The sequence below is a fragment of the Alternaria postmessia genome, assembly GCF_024291825.1.
Source record: "Alternaria postmessia strain BMP 2775 chromosome Unknown scaffold_26, whole genome shotgun sequence".
Classification (NCBI taxonomy): Eukaryota; Fungi; Ascomycota; class Dothideomycetes; order Pleosporales; family Pleosporaceae; genus Alternaria; species Alternaria postmessia.
Window position 1 is genome coordinate 233,761 of NW_026260099.1, and position 20,312 is coordinate 254,072.

The 20,312-nt window shown below is 52.6% G+C and overlaps 6 protein-coding genes across 6 annotated transcripts; 3 read left to right on the forward strand and 3 right to left on the reverse strand.

The window, feature by feature from the left end:
• Positions 1–439: 439 nt before the first annotated feature.
• J4E82_005156 (uncharacterized protein) lies at positions 440–1,434 on the reverse strand (the record flags this gene model as incomplete). Its single annotated transcript, XM_051731426.1, has 3 exons — positions 440–1,051; positions 1,103–1,361; positions 1,409–1,434. The coding sequence occupies 3 exons, from the start codon at positions 1,432–1,434 to the stop codon at positions 440–442; spliced, it is 897 nt and encodes a 298-aa protein (XP_051588864.1).
• Positions 1,435–2,219: 785 nt separating this feature from the next.
• J4E82_005157 (uncharacterized protein) lies at positions 2,220–2,891 on the forward strand (the record flags this gene model as incomplete). Its single annotated transcript, XM_051731427.1, has 1 exon — positions 2,220–2,891. One exon carries the CDS (start codon positions 2,220–2,222, stop codon positions 2,889–2,891), a length of 672 nt encoding a protein of 223 aa, XP_051588865.1.
• Positions 2,892–3,584: 693 nt separating this feature from the next.
• Positions 3,585–5,011, reverse strand: J4E82_005158 (uncharacterized protein; the record flags this gene model as incomplete). Its single annotated transcript, XM_051731428.1, has 2 exons — positions 3,585–3,925; positions 3,988–5,011. The coding sequence occupies 2 exons, from the start codon at positions 5,009–5,011 to the stop codon at positions 3,585–3,587; spliced, it is 1,365 nt and encodes a 454-aa protein (XP_051588866.1).
• Positions 5,012–6,064: 1,053 nt separating this feature from the next.
• J4E82_005159 (uncharacterized protein) lies at positions 6,065–7,868 on the forward strand (the record flags this gene model as incomplete). The annotated part of the gene is made up of 2 exons (XM_051731429.1): positions 6,065–6,539; positions 6,592–7,868. The coding sequence occupies 2 exons, from the start codon at positions 6,065–6,067 to the stop codon at positions 7,866–7,868; spliced, it is 1,752 nt and encodes a 583-aa protein (XP_051588867.1).
• A 1,650-nt stretch (positions 7,869–9,518) lies between these two features.
• On the reverse strand, positions 9,519–11,231 carry J4E82_005160 (uncharacterized protein; the record flags this gene model as incomplete). Its single annotated transcript, XM_051731430.1, has 4 exons — positions 9,519–9,928; positions 9,979–10,831; positions 10,879–11,018; positions 11,069–11,231. 4 exons carry the CDS (start codon positions 11,229–11,231, stop codon positions 9,519–9,521), a joined length of 1,566 nt encoding a protein of 521 aa, XP_051588868.1.
• Positions 11,232–15,420: 4,189 nt separating this feature from the next.
• Positions 15,421–16,803, forward strand: J4E82_005161 (uncharacterized protein; the record flags this gene model as incomplete). The annotated part of the gene is made up of 2 exons (XM_051731431.1): positions 15,421–15,546; positions 15,595–16,803. The coding sequence occupies 2 exons, from the start codon at positions 15,421–15,423 to the stop codon at positions 16,801–16,803; spliced, it is 1,335 nt and encodes a 444-aa protein (XP_051588869.1).
• Positions 16,804–20,312: the final 3,509 nt, after the last annotated feature.

Genomic DNA, 20,312 nt, shown 5'->3' on the forward strand with positions numbered 1-20,312 from the left:
TCACAAGAAATATGATACCATGAAAAGGAGAGGAAAGACAGAAAGCAGAGCAACGTACAGGGCAGCATGGAAAGCATCCTGTTGCGACATGTGTTATAAGAGTGCCACAAATCGGAAGCACTCTGGGTAAACTCGTTGCATAGCTCCAGAGCCTTACTGCTGAGTCTGAAGCATGCACGATGGCTTCAGAGGTTTCAATAGAGAGGCGTAGCCACCCTTCCTGGGGAAGCTAGGCTATTCGAGTGTGAGAGGTATACCGTAGAAGACGTCACTTCCGTAATCCAGTCAACATAGACTAGTATTCATTATTTGCTTCATTTATTCATCCATGCCATGCGGTAGACGCCAGCTCTAGTCATACAGTAGACGCCGTGAATGCTCTGCCCATCTTGAAGCTTCAAGGGCCATCCCATCCTAGCTGCACTATGTGCGCGCTAGCTTATGCCGTGTCCATCTTGTCTGCATCGTCATCCTTCTTGTCCTTACTGCCACTTCCGCTTGGCTGACCTTGATTGTCTAGCAGCGGCTGCTTCTCGTCACCCTCAGCGACTGGCTCAAGCTCTGACTTGCCTTCGGCGGCCTCCTTGGTCTTCTTGTCCTTTTCCTGCCGTGCTTTCTCTTCCTCAAAAGACATTCTTAGCGCCAATGCGAGCTCGGGGTCAACCGATGGATCTACGCCGAACTCGAAGTCATTGCCGCCTGATGGACCGCCACCTCCGCCTCCAGAACCGCTGTCACCTCCAGTATTGGATGCACCCTCTCCACCAACAATAGGCGTGGTGATCAGCGAGTCACTAAGCAGGTTCGCGCTTGGCGGGATGGTAGCAAGGTAGGAACCTTCGGCGCTTTGTACGTTGTCGCTGAAGGCCTGGAGTTTCCGCGTGGTGTCGTCGCTTAGCTCGCCGAATGCGATGATGTCGATGCTAATACCGCTCTTCTTCATCTTCTTTGCCAACTTGACCAGGTTCTTCTCGTCTTCCTCGATGGGGCTGCAGTTGAACATGACTATCCGCTGCTTCTGCGACTTGTTCTGCCTGTGCTTGAGGGCCAACTGTAACACTCATTAGCTCGGGCATCTTTCCAAGGTTTCCAGATATCATACAGCCGCGACGTTGATGCCCGTCACAAAGTGCGAGCTGCCCTTTATCTTTGTCCGGTGCAGACCGTCCAACACCTTGCCAATGTCCGTTGTCAGGGTCGTGAGGATCTCCGGTGTGTTGCCTCCCATGCTCATAAGACCGACGGAAGACTCTGGGTTTGCACCAGTCTTTGCGGAGAAGATCATGTTCACGGCGTCCTGTTGTGCTTCCCATCGCGAGGGTACATAATCGCCGTTTCGACTAGCTTCGCTGTTGTCGACGCTGTTCGAGTTAGCATATGATCGCCGAATCAGTGAGAGTAGCCGTACACTATCATAGAAGCTTCTAACACCATCTTGCAAATCGGTTGTATGTGGGGTTGAGGTGATTGTTTGGGTAGTTGCTCGGATCGACGGTAACGTTATGATGCTGAGCTCAAGGTCGCCGCAACGGAGGACGGAGGCTGGCCATCGAACCGCCGAGATCACGTGCAAGTCTGACCGCGACTGCGGGAGGCCGTGCGGAAGCAAGGGTGAGTCGACTCAGATGGCGTTTGCGACACCTGTAAACTGACTCGCGCAATTCAACATTGAATATTACTCCAATTCTCGAGCGTTGCGTTGCAATTATTGTTGCGCAGGCTGCCATATAATTATGATGTTCATGCTCGCCTCGCACATGACTGGTTACGATGCTGCAGGCGCTATGCTGAAATGATTGGGTGCCCTTGGCGCGCTGGCGTAAAGACAGACCTCAGACCCTCCATCCTTCCTTCCTCACACATCCCACTCGAGAATCTGAAGCTGCGACCAACACTACCCGCAACTACACCAAAATTGCTCAGAAACTCTCCGAAACTGCCGCAAAAACATCAGAAAGTCTCAATAAGTCTCTTGCACTACTCTGTTCTTCTCCCCAGTTTACTTGTCGCGCCTTTTCTCGCGTTGTTTACTGTTCTTCACGACTCTCAACTTTCGGAAGCTGCAACCCTCTTCCACCATCACCACACCTGAGCTGCTCAGAACCCGTTAGGAGTTCTTCGAAAGTACCAACAAGTCTTTCTTGCTTGCTGCCACTCCTCTTTACAGCCGATACCCATATCACCGCTGTCGACGCGTTGTCCACCACTACAACGCGACTATGAACAACATCCAAGACGGACTCACAGCTGAGGCGAAAGCCAACATGCTAGCCAATCTCCAGCTCGAAATCAACTCTCGCAAAGAGAAGCTGCGAGCGCAATGCGATGCACAATGCGCCAGTCTGCAGTCGCGCCTGGAGAGACGCGTCAACCGCATCCCTACCGTGACGCGACAAACCACGCTACTTGATCTCCTCAAGGCATCCGCACCAGCGCAACCAGTCGCCGCGCCTGCTCCAGCGACCAAGACCACCGTCACCAAGAAAACATCTGCGCCTGCGCCGGCACCTGCCACACGCAAGACACGCACCGCTCCTCCCACAAACCCCAGTTCATCTGCCGCAGCAACCTCATCACCCGACAACAGGCGCGTCAAAACTGCCCCAAAAACGACTAAACCAACACCTAGCTACGCCAAAGCGACGCAGACAACGCGCACCAAGAAGCGCAGCAGCGACGAGATGTCAGGAACAGACAAGGAGAACGCAGAGATGCAAGTACCCAAGAAGCGCACAAGGGCACCAGTCCAGAAACCAGCGTCTGCAGCTCCCACAACTCGTGCAACCCGCGCAGCATCCCGCACCAAAACGACTAAATCACACGTCTTGTCGCCTAAGACCAATACCGCCAATGTCAAGAAGCCAGCTGCGCGTAGCGCCCGTCCTAGGTAGCGCCCTTAGGCGGACATCGATTACTACAGCATTGATTATACGGCATTCATTGTTTTTGGCGTTTGATACCCTCTCGTTATTGCATTTAAGCGGCGTTGAAGGGAGTTTTTTTTTTGGATTTTGGCTTTCACCTCCGCCCTGGCTTGAATGAAGGGCTCTGTTGATTGTAGCCGCCCGCAAGGGCAGGCTCTCACGGGGTTCCTGAACACAGCCGGATGGAGTTACAAGCAGATTTGATGTTTCTTGTACATGGCTTCTTTTTTATTCCCTTTGAAATTGGCAGTTTGGCTTGGTAGTAGCATAACGATGAAGCTCAAGTAGCGCAGACAATGATGAATAATGATCAATATTTGACCTTGTAGTTTTTGCTTGCGATGACTACTTGTGAACCCGGTCCCAAAAGCTTGTGGCATACATTGGAGGTTGAAGCATACAGCCGCGCCAGGTACTCCCAGTGTGTTAGCGGAGGTTACCTCAAATACATCCTGGGCACATTTTCAGTTTGAGCCTGCTAACACGGGTTACCAAATTAACAATTTCGATATTGTGACCAAATCAAACTTGCGATGGATACATAGAAGCCCGATTCAAATGAGATAGCGAAATGCGTTATAGCTAGAAGCATACATCAACCTTTGTTCCTTCAGGCAGCTGAGGTGGATCAACACATATGCCTCTAGGATACATTATCATTTAGTCCCACTTCATGACCGCTTCCTCAACAATCGGCCTAATGACCTTCCTGCCCGCACCACTCTTATGCGTCCACACCATCTGTCTCGGTGCCAGCTCATCCGCGCGATGCCATGGCTGGAAATCAATACCCTCCTCGTTGTTCTCCAACGCCTCCTTGACTGTCTTAAACAGCGAATCCGCTTGGTCCTGATCGATACGTACGTCGTCACGGACAGTCAGGACGACTTCGCGTATCTTCTCCTTCTCGCCGTCTTTGTAGTGTTTCTTGTATTTGTTGAGTGTGATGGCGATGTCAACGCCGGCTTCAGCGGTCCAGGCGGCGTGGACGGCGAACCAGTCTGAGGATGTGTTAGTTGAGTCGTGCATCAAGAGCTGCTGAAGGTTGATGTGTAGGACTTACCAAAGAGTTCTGCAAAGTCCGTCTTGAGAATCTGTTCATCCATCGAGTAAGGAACAGATGCGAAGCCAATGCTCACAGTAGGTGTACGCGGCGAAGGAGTATCAATAATATCGCCCTTCCAGTCCCGACGCAACAAATCGCGAAGACCGAGGTTATCAATATCCTTTTGCGCGTCACTCAGCTCGTCGTCTAGGTCTTCCATTACGTCTTCTAGGCTGTCCTTTTTCCAGTTGCTGCGTGCAAGAACGCGCTTGGAAACTGCAATGTCGGTTTTGGTAGTCTTTTTACCAGTCAAGCCGCCAGAGTCGATAGCGATGGCGCTGAGAACTAATTCCAGGAGTTCATGCGGCATGTGGTATTCTTGGTCCAACTGCTCGAGCTCGTCGAGCATTTGGCGAGCTACAAGCGTGGTGCAACTTGCTACTACTTCAAAGACACGGGGTTCAGCGTCGGGAGCTGTACCGCGGTCTTTGTGGTGGTCGAAGATGCTGAGAATCTTTGCTTCGCTCCATTTGCGTAATGGGCTGCCATGGTCGACTAGCACGATGCCCTTGAGCTTCTTACCGAGAGTCTCGGGGTCTTCGGGCAGTTCGTCGAGCGTCAATAGATCCTCGTGGCCAGGCGTCATCTGCGAGTTGTCCAGAGCCAATCTGTTCTCTGGCCTCAGATCCAGCGCATGCGACGGAGTCTGGAGAAGTGCAATTGCTTTAATGGGGTTCGACGTGTTTTGGGACGAATGCTCAAGATGGTATGCCCAAGTCAGCGCCGCCGTCATGGAATCCAAATCACCACCCTCATTGCCCTGTACAATCACCCATTCTGATTCCTTGCCGGCTTGCCAGTCGATCAGAAACTCCTTCTTTGTAGCGCGACTCCATTCGCTGAAGTGGCCCACTCCGAGTGTTTTGACAAGATGCTTGGACGCGTCGAGAACTGCTTGTTGGGGCGCGCTGCGCTGGGGCATTGCGACGACGACGCGGCTGGCTGCCAGGAAGGCCGGTACGAGGGCGCGAATGGCCTTCATCGTAAAGAAACAAGTGCGATGATAGTACTAAGATGAAGATTACTGTGTAAGACCAAAGTCACCATCTCTCAGGTACGGATGCGCCCAGGATGCACAGCTACGTCAACGTTGGCCCGGGCGTGGCCAGCTAGGTCTCGTTTCAGCCCTATGGGGAACGGCTGTTGAGTCCAGACGTATGGTCTTGAAAACCTGCCTGTAAGCGATTTCTGTTGAGTTCAATAAGGAGAGCATAAACGAATAAACGATAATGCAAATGAGGGTATCCACTGTTCCTATGCACAATCGAGATGCACGCGCATCGCGACTAGTCAAATGCCATGCTGCCGCTCTGCTGCAGAGACTGGTCGCAGCTGACAGCGACACGTTCATCGCACATGGTGTGGGTGTTGTACAACAGATTATTAATACAAGCTGCATGCGCAGAGGTCAGCAACCCCAGATATGTCTGCACTCCGCAAAGATTGGGATATGACGTAATGTTTCACGGTGCGATTTGCGGTCGTGGAATGAATTCATAGTCCGCACCACTCGGATCTTCGCACGAGCCGCAGTAGCCGAAGCACTACAAGACGGTTAGCTTTGAATCCGCGCGAGCAGAAAGCTTGACTGTGTTTTCCAAGACCCCTCTCACGCCCTTATTCCTGAAAATCGTTATCATCGCCGTGCCAACGCGACTCTTTCCTATCATAGCGCGCGTCTAACCCTTTTGCTTATGACGGATTGCGGAGACGCTGCTGACTGAACCATGAACTAAAGCCACGCCGGTCGCGGCCGGAATGCTGCACGCTTAGGAAGACACTACTTTTACCCCAACGCCTCAACGCTCACCCAAACTGATCCTTTTCCTGGGGTTCTCTCGTCGCAATCGCTGCCACGATGGATCAAGGACAAGGCGAGCAGGGACGTCCGTTGGCGTCGTCGTCAACTTCGACCACTACCACCTCTGGTCCACACACAACAACCACAACAACCTCGACCGCGCCTGGCCACGGCGTGACCGTGCAACATTTCGGGCCACAGTCCACCACAATCACACACCCTACCGTCACCACCATGACCCGCACACCGTCCGCCCAGCCCTCCATGTCTGACCTATACGCGCCTCCCTCAAATCCTGCCCAGCGCGTGCGCAGTTCGTCAATCCGCATACGAAGACCTTCGCACCAGCCAAGTCTGAATACTCCTCAAGCTACGCCCGATCCTGTCGCTGCGCCAGAGCCAATATCAGAATCCGACAATACATGGCAGGCTGGTCGAAGACGAAGTAGCTCCGAACCGCGCCCACCTCCACAGGCCATGTTCGCCGACGATAGTCTAAGACGCCAGTTAACAGGTCCACACCTGCAGCCTCTTTACGAGGATGGCGCAAATCCCTCTACCGCCAACGGACCGCCGCCTTCTCGAGGCCCTAGCAACGCGCGGAGAGGATTAACTCGTCAATCCTCCGCATTCCACATGAGGCGGAATCAGAAAGACCCCAACCAGAACATGATGGGCCATAACCTTGTTGATGTGCTTGATGTCATTGGTTAGTACACCCTAAGATGCTCCACGTTGATCGCGAGCTAACAAGACTTTAGATCCCGAAGTGTCTGCCCTTACTACCCTGAATAACGTTCAGAACTCGCTCTTCTTACCCAATTTGCCATGGCTCTACAACCGCCAGCCTACATACGATCTTGGACAGACTACGTCGGACTCGTCGGATGAAGAGATGGGTACAGCCAGGGGTGCCGGACGCGAGGAAGACCAACTCCCCGAGATGACACAACAAGGCGAAGTAGAGCAAGCAGCGCGCGGAGGCCGCGGAACGTTGCAAAGAAACAACACAATCGACTCGAATCTTTCAACTCTGGAAGAGGGCGAGGGCCATCACTACGCTGTGCTGCCACACGGTGCTTCCTTGACAGGCTGGACTGACGAGGAGAAGGCAGCTTTGGACGATCACGTCCGACACCTTCTCCACTCCAGGCGCGCAAGATTCAAGCGGACTATGAAGGGTTTCGGACGTTATGTCCGCAATCCCCTTGGCTTTCTCGTCACCCTATACTTCTTCCTTATTACCTTCTGGGGAGCGGCATGGGTGCTCTTCCTCATCGGCTGGATTTACGTGGGTGACCGACAGGCCTACTTCGTCGAGATTGCCGACCAGGTCCTGACTGCCTTGTTCTGTGTCGTTGGAATCACCATGTTCCCCTTCCGTATCGTCGACACCTACCACATGATTTGGGTTGCCAAATATGCACACAAGACCTGGGAAGTACGTAAGAAGCGAGGACTACAGGATCTGAAAGACCACAACGAGCTACCAACCATGCCCCGATCAAACGCGTGGGAAACAGGCGAGGCAGAACAAGAAGGCGTTGAAGCCCCTGTCCTCACCGCCGAAGAGCAAAAGAGGCTCGAATATCATCAAGCCAAGCTCGAGAAGTCACATACCTTCTACCGTCCCCACGAAACATATACACACCACGCCTTCTCCATCCGCCTCCTCATCGCCATCATCGTCCTTCTCGATTTCCACTCCATGTTCCAATGTGCACTTGGTGGTACAACCTGGGGAATCTACTACAAAGACCGTCCCAAGGAAGTCACCGCCATCATCCTGAGTTTCAGTCTTACCTGCAACATCACCGCTGGTATCATCATCGGCCGTGGCGATAAGCGCAGTCGCAAGAAGCTTGTCGTGGAACAAATCCTCCGCCAGGAAATGACGGAAGAAGCGCTCAAGAAACTACGAAAGGAGAGAGGTATCAAGGCCAAAGGACTCATGACGAAGAAGCAGAAAAAAGAGGTCAAGAAGGAATTGGTTGGTCCAAAGAAAAACCCGTTGGACACGATTTTGCATCGCGGATAGCATACTTATTCTCTTTTCTTATTAAGGTGACGATGAAGATGACGGATAGATTGCATACTTTTTTTTAATTCTATACCCTTTTGGCGGCTTGCGAACGCCTTTTGTTCTTCGTAACGAATTTGCTCCATGGACCGCTGCTGTCGTATCTCAATTCTTCTGCACTATCCGCCCTTGTCATTGCAGTGCTATTCATCTTGACTGGTCTAAAAGTACAATCGCGCTTGGGCGCTACACAGGAAACCCTTTAGGTTTTTGTTGAGTCCAAGCGGCACGACTCTTGAAGCACACAAATACCCAGATTACCGACTGTTACCAACCTCCAGCAGACGCATACAAAACGCTCCACCAACCCTCGTACTATACAAACGTCCTTCCAGTTCTAGTTTCCATACAGCGCAACTATCGCGGGCTATTGGCTGTCACACCCAGACACTTCTTCGGCACATCTTACCGAGCACTAACTCAGATGACTTAGTGCTGGATCCGATTCCAAGCCTAGAACTCATTGGCAATTTGACGTGCCGCTTTCCCCCCACCCACATTCGGATCCGATTAACTGACGATCACCACGTGTCCGACCTCGTGACGAAGTCTCAAGAAAACGCCACGATCTCATTTAGCGTCAAATGGCTGTGCAAGAAAGAATGCAAACGCGAGTCAGCCTTGAGAATGAGTTGCGAAGATCATAGAGTGCGAGTCAACAAAAGCCGTAGTAAAGCAACAAACTCTTCGTCGTTCACACTCCACCTACATATAACAGTTTCACTAGTTGTTCGGACACATAGAGCCGCTTGCCACGCTACACGGTAAGATGCGGCCAAAAGATATTCGGCGCGATAGCACTGGCAAGTTCCAGCAATCGGCGTGCCCAGGTGTGGTGTGTGTGGTGTGTCGTGACCCGAGGATTTGGAATTTTAATATCGCAAGAAAAGATCACCAAAGTCCAAGTGTGGGTGGTTTGACATGCAACCTGCAGCGACGATCCATGTTTAGAAGTTTGTGCCCCTCTTCACTAAAGCTATTAATGCATGTCGAAGAAACATGGCGCAGACATATGCCCACGTGTAGAGCGATAAGGGCCCAAAGTCCTGGGTACACGAACTGTTTTCGGACTGGAAACCGATCAACCGCTCGAGATGACGAAAACAACCATACGCCTGCCATCATGGTGGAATAATCCACTTCTGTTCTTGAGATGAGAAACCTGCGTCTCACCAACTGAAACATGGCATGTACTTTTTTTTTTCCCTAACCTTGTTCCAAGAAGCCTTTCTGAGCCTATTCACTCCTTAGATATAAACCGCCTGATGAAACGCCGCCCTACGCCCTAGTAGGTAAGTGAAAGAAAGACCCACGATGAGTGGCGAATATGTCGATGATGTCGCGTAGGATCGGTATCATAATACATCTCGATACTGAAGGAATCGTAAAACACAGTCGGTAGATGATTGAAAAGGTTGTTGATGGGCTCATCTAGTCCTAGGCGGAAAACCCTTTCCCGTCCCTAGGTGTAAAAGCAGAAAAACAACGCTTGCTGAATGTCTCTCGATGTAACACAGAATAAAAAGGACATGATGGAGTCTTGATCGTCGAGAACCATATCAGCTGTATTGCCCATACGAGCCGGTAGCGACGTGGAGAAGGGTTGCTTCAACGATGCGAATGCTCATAAGGCCGCATACCGCCAAACTCGACACCCTGCATCGCACTCGACATTGCACCCGCATGTGGTGGTGGTGCCCACTGAGCCTGTGATGGTGGTGGTGGTGGTTGCGGGAGCCCCTGTTGTTGCTGTTGCTGTTGTAGAGGTGGAAGCACATTGTTACCGGGTGCAGGAACTGTGGGTAGTCCTTGCGCAAACTGGCCAGTCATGCTTCCGTAAACATGGGTGTTGGAAGGATCTGCGCGACGAAGAGCGTTCCAGACGGCATTCAGTTCCGCCCGTAGCAATTCGTTCTCTTCTTGGGCTCTTCGATAGTACTCAGCTTCGGGTCTCAAACGGAGAAGCTCCTCACGAGCGGTTTGGTGTGCGCGAGTCAGGTTTTGGACGTATTCAATGGCTAGAGGGCACGTCAGACAAAAATGCGCAATAGTTTGACTCTCGAGTTACCTTTAGTGAGAATCTCCCATTTGCTTGACTTGCTGCCTGGGCTGTTGGGTAGAATTCCATTGAGGTCGTCGAATAAGGTTTTCATCTCACTCCTTCGCTTCCTTTCAGCCATCTTGTGACTGACCCGAAGCTCGGGAGTCCTGCTGTAGCTTCCGCTTCCGGGAGCGAGTGGGTTGGTAGGGTCAATAGCTTGTAGGCTCGTGACACTGCGATGTTGCATGGAGTGATGATGGGTACTAGGGACGTCTATGCTAATTAGTACGGCTGATGTAAAATAAGGGTGGGAATGCGTGCCATCATCCAGTCGTTGTTGACCAGGTGGTAGCTTAGAATCTGTGGTGTAGATGCTACTGTTGATCGATGTCGCAAAGCTACCTTGACGCGAGGGGACGTTTGAGCGGTCTACGCTAGACTCACCGCTGCTTGATGTCCTCTTCTCTTCATGATCAAAGTCGTCTGCCGGAAAGGCCCAAGCAAAACCCTTAGTCGGGGCCGCTGCCATAGGATCGGGCATACCAGACACGCTCCTAGGGTTGGGATTGATGACTGGAGCACGTCGTGGGGGATTGCTAGCACGTGGACCGGCTCGGTGGGGTGATAAAGGAGAAGTGCCATTAGGTCGCGTGACTGGATTTGTGATTCCGCGTTGTTGCTGGAGGTCCTGGACAAGCGAAGCTCGAGACGCGTTCTGGCTGTCGTACGGTGACTGTGGGTGGTGAATTGTGAGATGACCCATGCCAACATTCACCCGACTGTCGACACTGCTGCGTCGGGAGTCGAATTGAGAGGAGCCGGCATCAATACTTTGTCGACTGTTGTCATATGGTTGGGAGAGCGAAGGTAGACCACCATGCTGCCTTTACATTAGACGAGTTCGGGGACAGTAACCAAGTCACGTACCTGGGATGGCTGAGAGTAGCCAGAGGGATACCGAGCCGATGACGGCGTCTCTGGTACGGAATTGCGTGATGTTGAATCATCAGAAGGGTTGAGTAGTGTTTGCAACTGTAAGCCCATGTGCTGAGACACGTTGGATGAATCTAGAATGTGTATTAACAACGTGTAGTTGACAGATATCGTGTATACTCACGTTTGCTTGGGGCGATAGACCAGTGACCCGAATCTCGAACTTCACCTGCTTCTGTGTGCTGCCTAGGCTGTGCTGGGCTGTGTTCAGACGCGGGGAGACGGTTAGTGAGTTGTGATAAAGGCGGCAGAGACTGCTGGCCTTGGATGGCGTTGCTTTGCGGCATATTGCTATGCGGAAGTGGACGTTGAGAGACAGAGTCCATGGCTGTGGAGGAGCACGGGAGGAGCACGAGGCACCTTTTATACGATAGTAGTGCGTGCCCGGCTCTCGTGGTAGGGAGACAAAGATTGAGCTCGTGGTGGTAATAACTCGAATCGCTAAGAAAGCGGAGCCAGTAAGGCAGTGAGGAACACCGTTCAGCAAAAAAAAACTGGGTCAGACCACTCTGCAAGGTCGAGAAGATGGGGCCAGGTGGAAAGATGGAGAAGTAGAAGTAATAGAGGACCGGATTCCGGGGATTAGATAAGCTGTGACGTGGAATGGAAGTGGATTGCAGGGTGGTTGAAGAGGTAATTCTGAGCGAGGCCGCACGAGATATGGTTCGCTCCTCCCTGAAGTAAGGATGGCAAGTTGGGTGAAGTGGGGCACGACGAAGGGACGCCAAGACCGGTCCAACTCGAATGGAAAGCGCAGGGCAGCGACGCACGCCAATTACCGCGAGAGAGACAGAGAGGCGACAGCGATGGCTGTGATTTCCAGATATGCCGGTCGTGGAGGATGCCCAGTTCACTTGTTCTGACGACTAGCAGTCGTTCAGGGTACGAGTCGAGACAAAAGCAAGCAGTGCTCCCCGTGCAAATCTACCACGAGAGTCGATGCTAAAAAAGACGTGGCTGCAGTGCTCTCCCCGGTCGGCGGTTGCTGCGACAGGGACAACAAATTGGTTCTTTTCCCTGAACCAGTGGGCACAGCGTCCAGAGGGCGGGATCTGGAGTTGACACGATGATGGCGCCCCAAGAGGCGAGTACACGACGCAGGCGTCGAGCGAGGTGTGCTGGTTGCCGCTGCAAGAGAATTGGCCTGGTCAGGACGGCTGTGGTGCGCAGTGGGTGGATGTCGTACAGGGCGAGTGGTGAGGTCAACGCAAGACACTCACAGTGCTGCGCGCGTGGGGAAGAAGAGCAGCGCAGTCAGCAGACTACCAGGTCGAGTACATGTCCTGGGACAAGGATGGCAGCAAGGTGCACAACAAAGCAGCGGGCAGCCGGCGGTCTAGCCGTAAGTACGACGTTCGGAAGGGACCTTTTGAAAGTGGAGGAGGTGCGGCGCAACAGAAAGCTAAAGGCGACGGTTGAGTCTTGACGAGTTGCAAGGGCAGCAAGGGAGCCAGCCAATTAATGGGTATGTTGGTGCCCAGAGGTGAGCCGACCGCACGTGGGAAATCGTTCAATCGAGGCCTCGTGTATCTTAAGCAGCCCGTCTAGCGGCGGCTAGCTGCACTTAATATGGGCTCCCTGCCTCCGCGCGCGAACTGGTGCGCTTGTCATATGGCGGTGCCGATGACAGCAATCCCGCTCTGCCCACGGCCATCGAGTGGGCAGGGCAGTCTCGTCGGCTATGGCAGAGTTTGTCGTTCCGCACTTGCGTGCAGAGCAGATGCATGCATATACATACCGAATCCTGGGCGCAATAGACACGGGATGCGAGCATGGCAGGGCCTTGTAGTTTGTCGTCACTTTAGCCAAACCCGTGTTGCTATCCCGCCGCCCGCTGTACCGCCACGAGGTCCGCTAGCTCTCCACGCCTGCTACCCAACCGGCCAAAGCGCCGAGAAAAAGCAAATTCTGCGACGCTGTCCTCCAGCGCCGATCCTCACACATGGCCGCCTGCAGCGCGCATCCTTCTGCAGCCTGCATTCGCTGCCGACATGCAGTAGTCGGCCCAAGGCCACTAGCCCGTGCCCATGCCAAACAAACATGGCCATACTTGGCCGGCTAGCGCTTTCTCATACCACGGTACAGCTCTGGAGAACGATTGAAGAACATGTTCACACACAATCGCTTCTCCGGGGACGCCGCCACTGCTGCCTTTCGTCTTGCTCCGATGCACGCACTGAACTAAACAAGTCTCTGCAGGGCACGGCGCTCCCGAACCCTGCTTCCCGCATGTAAATCAACCCGCTCCATTAACTTTTAACCATTCCTCCTAGCCCGACTTCTGCCAGAACTCCTGCAGCCCACAGCCTCTTTTGCCTGCCGATAAGCCTACCAATAATCCTTCTGCGGTTGCAAGAGGTGATACAGGTGCTGCGCCCACTTTGTATCTTCGGTAACACGTCCACCCCTTGTCACTGTCCACAGTTCTCGGTAGTTCTGTGGTCGACATGGCAGATGGTTGTGACCGTTGCATTGCTGCTCGGAACATGCAATGCACCTGATGCTTGAATCCTTGGGAGCCGCATCCATCTATAATCTATAAAGTGACACGAGACGCCATGTGAGCATCGACATTGAACCGTTCTTGAGCAACCAAGCTGGGTACAACGATGTTCTCCGCTCTCTAAAACCATACATCGCATGCTGTATCGACCTTAGAGTTCTGAACCGCACATCGGCTCAGCTTGCTAGAGTCATGACAACAACGACCAACAAGGCCCACGGCTTCCCTATCGCATACTAGGATGCGAGCGTGTGAGACAGAGGACCATCCCTATATGGTCATCTGGATACACAAAAGGACTAACCTCCTTAACTCCATCTGCCTTGACCAAACATGACCATCGGACCTGGACTATGGCCGGCAACCGCTGCCGACATATGCCCATTATTACGCAATTTTTGGATCAGTATCACTCGTTCGGTCCAAGCCGACCAAGCTACTCTTAGTACTCTACACCACATGGCGGTGTCGCCTCCTCGCACTGTACTCGACCTGATTGTGCTACCACACGCAGACCCGACGACCAGGTTTACAAACCTAACGGTCTTGTGTCAGGTGCCAGTACATGTTTTGTACTCTAGTACTCCGGTTGAGCAACAATGGCCAAAGAGTCGACTCTGGGTTCCATAAGAGTGCCATGGTCAAGCGAACCGCTGTCGAAGATGGAACGACTGTCGCATCAATCACGTTCACACCCATGGACCCCCACATGCTCAATAGCATGATTATTCAACTGATCTCATAGGTTCACTCTGCATCGAAGATCTTGCAGGCTAGCTGCGGTCACAGCATTACTAGGCTGTAGGAAATAAGGTTCACTATGCTGCTGTGCCTGCAGGATGTATGGCAACGCTCTATGCACGAGGCTAGCGCAATCGGGCTCTAGATCTTTGCGAGTATGGATCGGAGCAGGAACAAACGATCGCCGTATTGCGAATGACATTTTTGAACCCGGTCATTCTGTATGTCTCTCTTGTCATCCGATCTAAGCCACAGACCGACTTGCATCATCGGACACGCATGTATGTCAGTTGCACAGACGCAGCACGTTATCAGCATGTCAAATCTGTTCAAGATACAGGTCTGAAGGACGTATGCTGTACGCGGACGCGTCAACTTGCCAGCAGCTAGTATCCGTTCATAGGTGGAACTGTTGGGGCGCTGACCGTGACACACATGCAAGACTACCCCAGGTAGGTCGTTACGCGCTGAAAGTCTATCGGCAAACAAGACCAGTCGGTAGAGCTCCCGCGTGCGTGTTCCCTGCAGTACATCAGTATACGGATATTGCAGTGACATTCCCTGAAGATCTGAGCCTTAGTGACATCTCGGATGCAAGGCCCCTGAAGTCGAGCCGCACAACGGCAGACCCGTACCTGAAGGCAATATACCTGTAATCGACAGAAGCGAGCGGCGCTGCAACGGTTACCTCTGGATTGCAGTAACACATAAGGTCATCTCGGTTATGATTACCAAGAGAGTATGGTTGTTGAACGGAGTCTTACCTCGATGCGGTGCAACTACCAATGAAAGCATATCACCTCGGCACCAACCGAACACTCAGCAATGTTTGTCAACTCGTCGGTTGGAGTGCGTCTGAGCAGCAGAAAGCTACAGCAATCATGATTACCTTGTGATGCAAGTATGATAGGTATGTATTGCGAAGGTTCCGCATTGCACCCAAGGTACCTGTAGGTGCCAGATATCGCGATTTGCTTGCGACCCGAGTACGTGGATACGCTACGAAGATGACGGTCATTACAGACAGGAATCGGCCCGTTCATCCATGGTAGGTGTCAAGCGCCTGCCTGATCCAGTGTTGCTAGTTCCGCGGCGGCTTTGCCACGACAGGGATAGGCCGATGGGCTCGGGGGGAAGCGATTATCACGTGAAGATCGTCATGGTGGTGCTGCGGGGCAAAGCTTGGTTCGCAACACGAAAAGGACGCGTCAATTACAGTAAGAGTATGTACCATGGCCGCCACTTCCACATCCGGGTTTGTTGACCCTCCTGTTGGTACTGAACAGATTGAGCGTGAAGATGCGGTGTCATCTCATGTTTTTCCCTTTCTCAGACTTCCGCGAGAGCTCCGTGACCAAGTCTGTATTTCCGCCACCCTATTGGAGCCTAGTCTGATTGCGATATAGATATACGACTACACATTCGCAGCGCAAGAGCTCAGTATAGATAGGGCCATTGAGCGCCGTCACTTAAAGTACTTCAAGCCCAGCGCTGCTGCCATACTTCTTGTGACTCGCCATAATTACTTCCTTCTCAACCGTCAAGTCGCCCGCGAAGCGCTCGAAATTCTTTTCAAAAACCATACCGTCTACCTCAGCTGCGGACCTTTTGTTCTCAAAGCGCTGTTAGAGAAGATTGAAGAGCCCAACGGACCTGGCAGACAATGGCTGAAATGGCTCAAGAAGATAGAGTTGGATTGGCTAACGCTACCCAACCTGCAACATTACCCACCAGATAGAGAAGAAGGAAGGGACGTGTGGTACTGGGAGCACGATCAAGTAGAGGTTGATGTCGACTACGTACGAGGTGCCTACTATAGCGGCCACTACGACGAGTACGACCACGAAGGCAAATCTTACGATGACAACTTCTACGACGCTTCAAACTCGTCACTATACCCATCCTTTCGCCAGCCAGCCACGACACAGTCCTCGAACGCGAACGACCCCTTCGGTTTCGCAGGCCACTACCCGTTTGCCGACCCAACCCGCGACCCCGTCCGCGAAGCCTCCGCAGCGGACATAGCCACGAAACTAGATCTCCTTGTCTCAATGGAAGTCACACCACTCTTCACATACCTCGCTTCACCCACCTTCAACCTGGACAGCATAACACTGCCTTTAAGGTTTATATCCCGCGGTTCGCACCAAAGCCGCAGCGTCTCGCGGCCAGGTTTCGCTCTACCCCTCAAGATCAGGTACTGGGTCCAAGTCTGCGTGCACGCTCTTCTGATGCTCGCTTCTTCACATACCGAGGGTACATCGACGTCAACGCCGCTCCAGGAGGTACGCGTCAAGTACGCGCCCGTGGATATCTGGGCGTCCATGGAACCGACTGACGACTTGCGCCGTATTGTGGACGCTGGGGTCTGGTTCGATAGCCCAGAGGAGGGACAGGAAGTTGAGCGAGAAGGAGAAGGTGAGGCATTCCGTGCTGTGTGGGAAGGTATGCGAGCGAGGACGACACATGAAGAACGCAAGAAGTTGAGGAGGAGGTGGGGGTTGAAAGTGGACATTACGTTTCTTCCTTGGGATGGAGATATGGATAGTGGGAGGGTGGGGGATGAACTTGAGATTGTTTTTTCTAGGGATGAGCATGTTGCGATGGCGGGGTGATAGAAGACATTGGCTTTGAAACAATTGTATATCAATGAATCCCACAAAGTATGCTATTCAAGCAAGAAGAACAGGTATCATAACTCAGTAAACAAACTTTGGTGTTACATGATCACCACACTCTGACATCTAGTGCACCATGTCAATGTCTATCCTACCAAGTCCCATATTAGAACCCATATTCCGTCACATAGACGTTGAAAGAACATAGATTAGACATCGACAAAAGGAGACTGGTGCGTACATAATGGCATCCACGACACGATGATAATCTTCTACGCCACTCTGGCGCCGACACCTATCTTCAAAACCTCAGCAGTCGCTCATCCGCAGGTACCAAAAACGAAAGCCGTGGGTTCGTAGGCTGAGACGCAACCTAAAAGTCCCAGAAGCTCTTGTCCGCGCCCTTGCGTCCACCCATACCATCGCCCTCGGTCTTGATGGCAGTTCCCCTCGCGCTCCTGCTGAATCCACCACCATTCTCCTTCTTCGCCGGTTCAGGGCTCTCCTCGAAGAGAGACCACTCAGTGCCCTTGCGTCCACCCATGCCATTACCAGCAATGTTTATGCCGCGACCATCGGGTGAGTCGGCGTCAACGCCCCAGTGTGTCTTCATAGAACTACGGGTCTGGTTCTTATTCTTTGTGATGTCCGAAAGGGCGCGCGCATCGGCCGGGTCGACGTCGTTATCTGTGACGTTGTCGGAGTAGAGGCCCTGGCCTTTGTTGCTGCGTCCGCCTTTGGTGGGTGCAGGGCCGCGTTGAGCTTCGGGAGTGCCGTTATCGTCAAAGTCGAAGTGCGCGTCTTGGTCGGGGCGGGCCTTGTGGACGATGGGTCGACGAACAGGGGAGGTATCCTGAGGTGACATTGACGTTAGTATATGTTTCAGAAGTATATCAGAGACTTGGATGCAACCTGTGTCTCTGGCTGATAGAAAGCACCAACCTCGTCGTCGCTCCAGCCAAAGTGTCGAACCGCGCTGGGTAGCGTCTTGGGCTTCGACTTGTCCGGGGTGGCGAAGTCGTCGAAGTCCCAATGCGCGTCGTTCCTGTTGCGGTTCTGGTCGTGCTTGGACGGTCGTGAAGTGTCTCGTACCTTTGGCGTCTCTTCGCCTTCCCCGAAAGTGAAGTGGTCGTACTTCTTAGAGCTGGTCTTGATGCTCATAGGGGCGACTGGGTGCTCTTCCTCACCCTCCTCGAACAACCGGTTCGCCTTGTAGTGCTTTCCGCTGCCAGCCTTGGCTGGGATCCTCTGGGGTGACGGTGAAGGAGATCCAGCATCCGCGCCAGCGAACAGCTCGGAGTACTCGCGTGGAGGAGGCTTCGCAGACTGCGCGCGCGGTGCTGACGGACCAGAGCTGCGAGACTCTTCTTCGTCCACCTCGCGGGGCGCGAAGAGGGCAAGCGATGCATGCGGGTCGTTCATGGCATTGTTTGTTGATCTCCTTGAACGATCGCTAATGGAAACCTCATCTACGCCACGAGAGGCCGACGTTGATGGGCGCGACGAAGCGCTTGACTCTGGCTGTGCAGCTGCCGCGTTCGATGCAATCAAGCGAATCTGCTCGCTGCTGTCGCGGATAGGCCAGTTGCGAGAGCGCGCGCCAATGACGTCGATTTGCTTCAGGAGAGAGCCCTGGTCCCAGTACTGTCGGATCTGTGTGATCTTTCCTGACCTGTCAAAATGGACCATGTGGACCTGTCACCGTCAGTGAACGTGTGGAGAAATGGTTGGAAGGGTCACATACCATTGGGAACGTCACTGTGCGGTCTGTGACGAAGTTGTCGTCAAGGCCTGGCAGGTATGCGCCGCCGCCGTTGGTGAACTCAATCGTCGTCTCCATATCGACACTCAGGCCATTGCTGCTCTCAATCACATTCAGCACCTTCTCTTTGGTCTTTTTCAGCAGCTTCTCCTGAACAGACAAGTGCTTGATGATGGCGGTCGCGTCGTTGATGCTGGTCGTAGTTGTGACATAGTGAAGAGAGGCATTGTCCGCCAGCGCGCCCGAGGAAGGCGTCGCCAGGAACCTGGTGTACGTGTCGCGGAGCGTCATGACGCCGTATATACTAGCTATCTAGCTAATTGCTGTTGCGCGTATAGATACTGGGGCGAGTGTTGTAGCGGATCAAGTGGGGTGTGATGGTTTGTGGTGATACAAATGTTGTGTGTAAACAAATGCTGCCGGACGCGCGTAAGATTATGTAGCAAGGCGGTGGGGAAGGCGAAAGGGGAACCACAACATTGAGGGCAACAGGCTCCCATATGGCCCGCAAGAGCCCCCGGTCTTCAATCGCAAGGTGTTGTTTATGCAGGGGTCCCGCGACAAGCCCCACCTGGGTCAGCCACCTGGACGGTGCCGGACTGCGGAGATCAACGCGGAGAACAATGTCATGCAGCTAACGGCGTCGCGGTGGAGATCTGGTTTGTTGTCATATTCCATCTTCGTTTATTGACTCGCTGTTGAAACGATAAAATCGTGGACATCGGAAGTCTGCCCATGTTTGCTTCTCCGTATCGCCAATCACTGGCGTGTTTCAGATGGCTTCTTCATTTGCCGTCAAAACCTGGACGCCTACAATTTCTACTTACAGACACAGAACACAAAGTCACGGCTTATGTATACAGCAACCACATTCACTGACGACGGTCAGCAGTCCTTCGGCTCCCCTCGCTATCTCTGCCTGTAATCATGCCGTCATTGCTTGCTTTTCCCCTATGAATCATGAACTCTACATGTTTTTTCTCTGCGAGGTGAAAAGAGCAGGGACAAGCGAAATGTGAACTCGGTGAGCTGTGTAACGCGGCTAGAAGTCAGGTGGGGTATAATGACTCGTTGGAAAATCAAGTGCGGAACAACTGCAGTGTTGCTTGTAGCAGTGCTACTGAGGCAGCCGGAAGACGACTTGGAAATCGACAGCGAGAGTTGCCTCGATACACTCTACGAGCTCTTACAAAGCAGATTCAGAGCCACGTAGTCGTCTCGCAACCACGATGTATACCGTCAAGACCGCTGTACGTTCCGCGGTAGTTGGCTGCTGCTATACAAGGCCATCGAAACATGCCCCTCGACTGTTACTGTCATTCTGAAGCTGAATTCTTCCCGTCACGCTCAGATTACAGACTCTTCGATACTTTCCATTTTGGCCATAAGACGCAAATTCACCCGAATTTTGTTCATACTATCCTATGCAGCGGTCGGATACTATCTCCGAATGGGTGGAATATGACCTTCTGGACTTACTCTGCAAAGTGTCAACCACCTTCACTTGTTCATCGGTATTCAAGGGATCTGGCTATCACGAAAACCGAGAAGATTATATCATGTGAACTGTTTCTACTTGATGAATTCGAGACATATTGCATAGAGTAGCGACACAGTCTGAGCTTTGTGCAATTCACATCAGGTTGGATTAGTCTGCCTTCACTCCTGTTCAAAGGCTAAGCCTCACTACATAAAAATAATAGGCGACTTACCGAAACCCGGACCTTCCGCAGATTAGCACCGA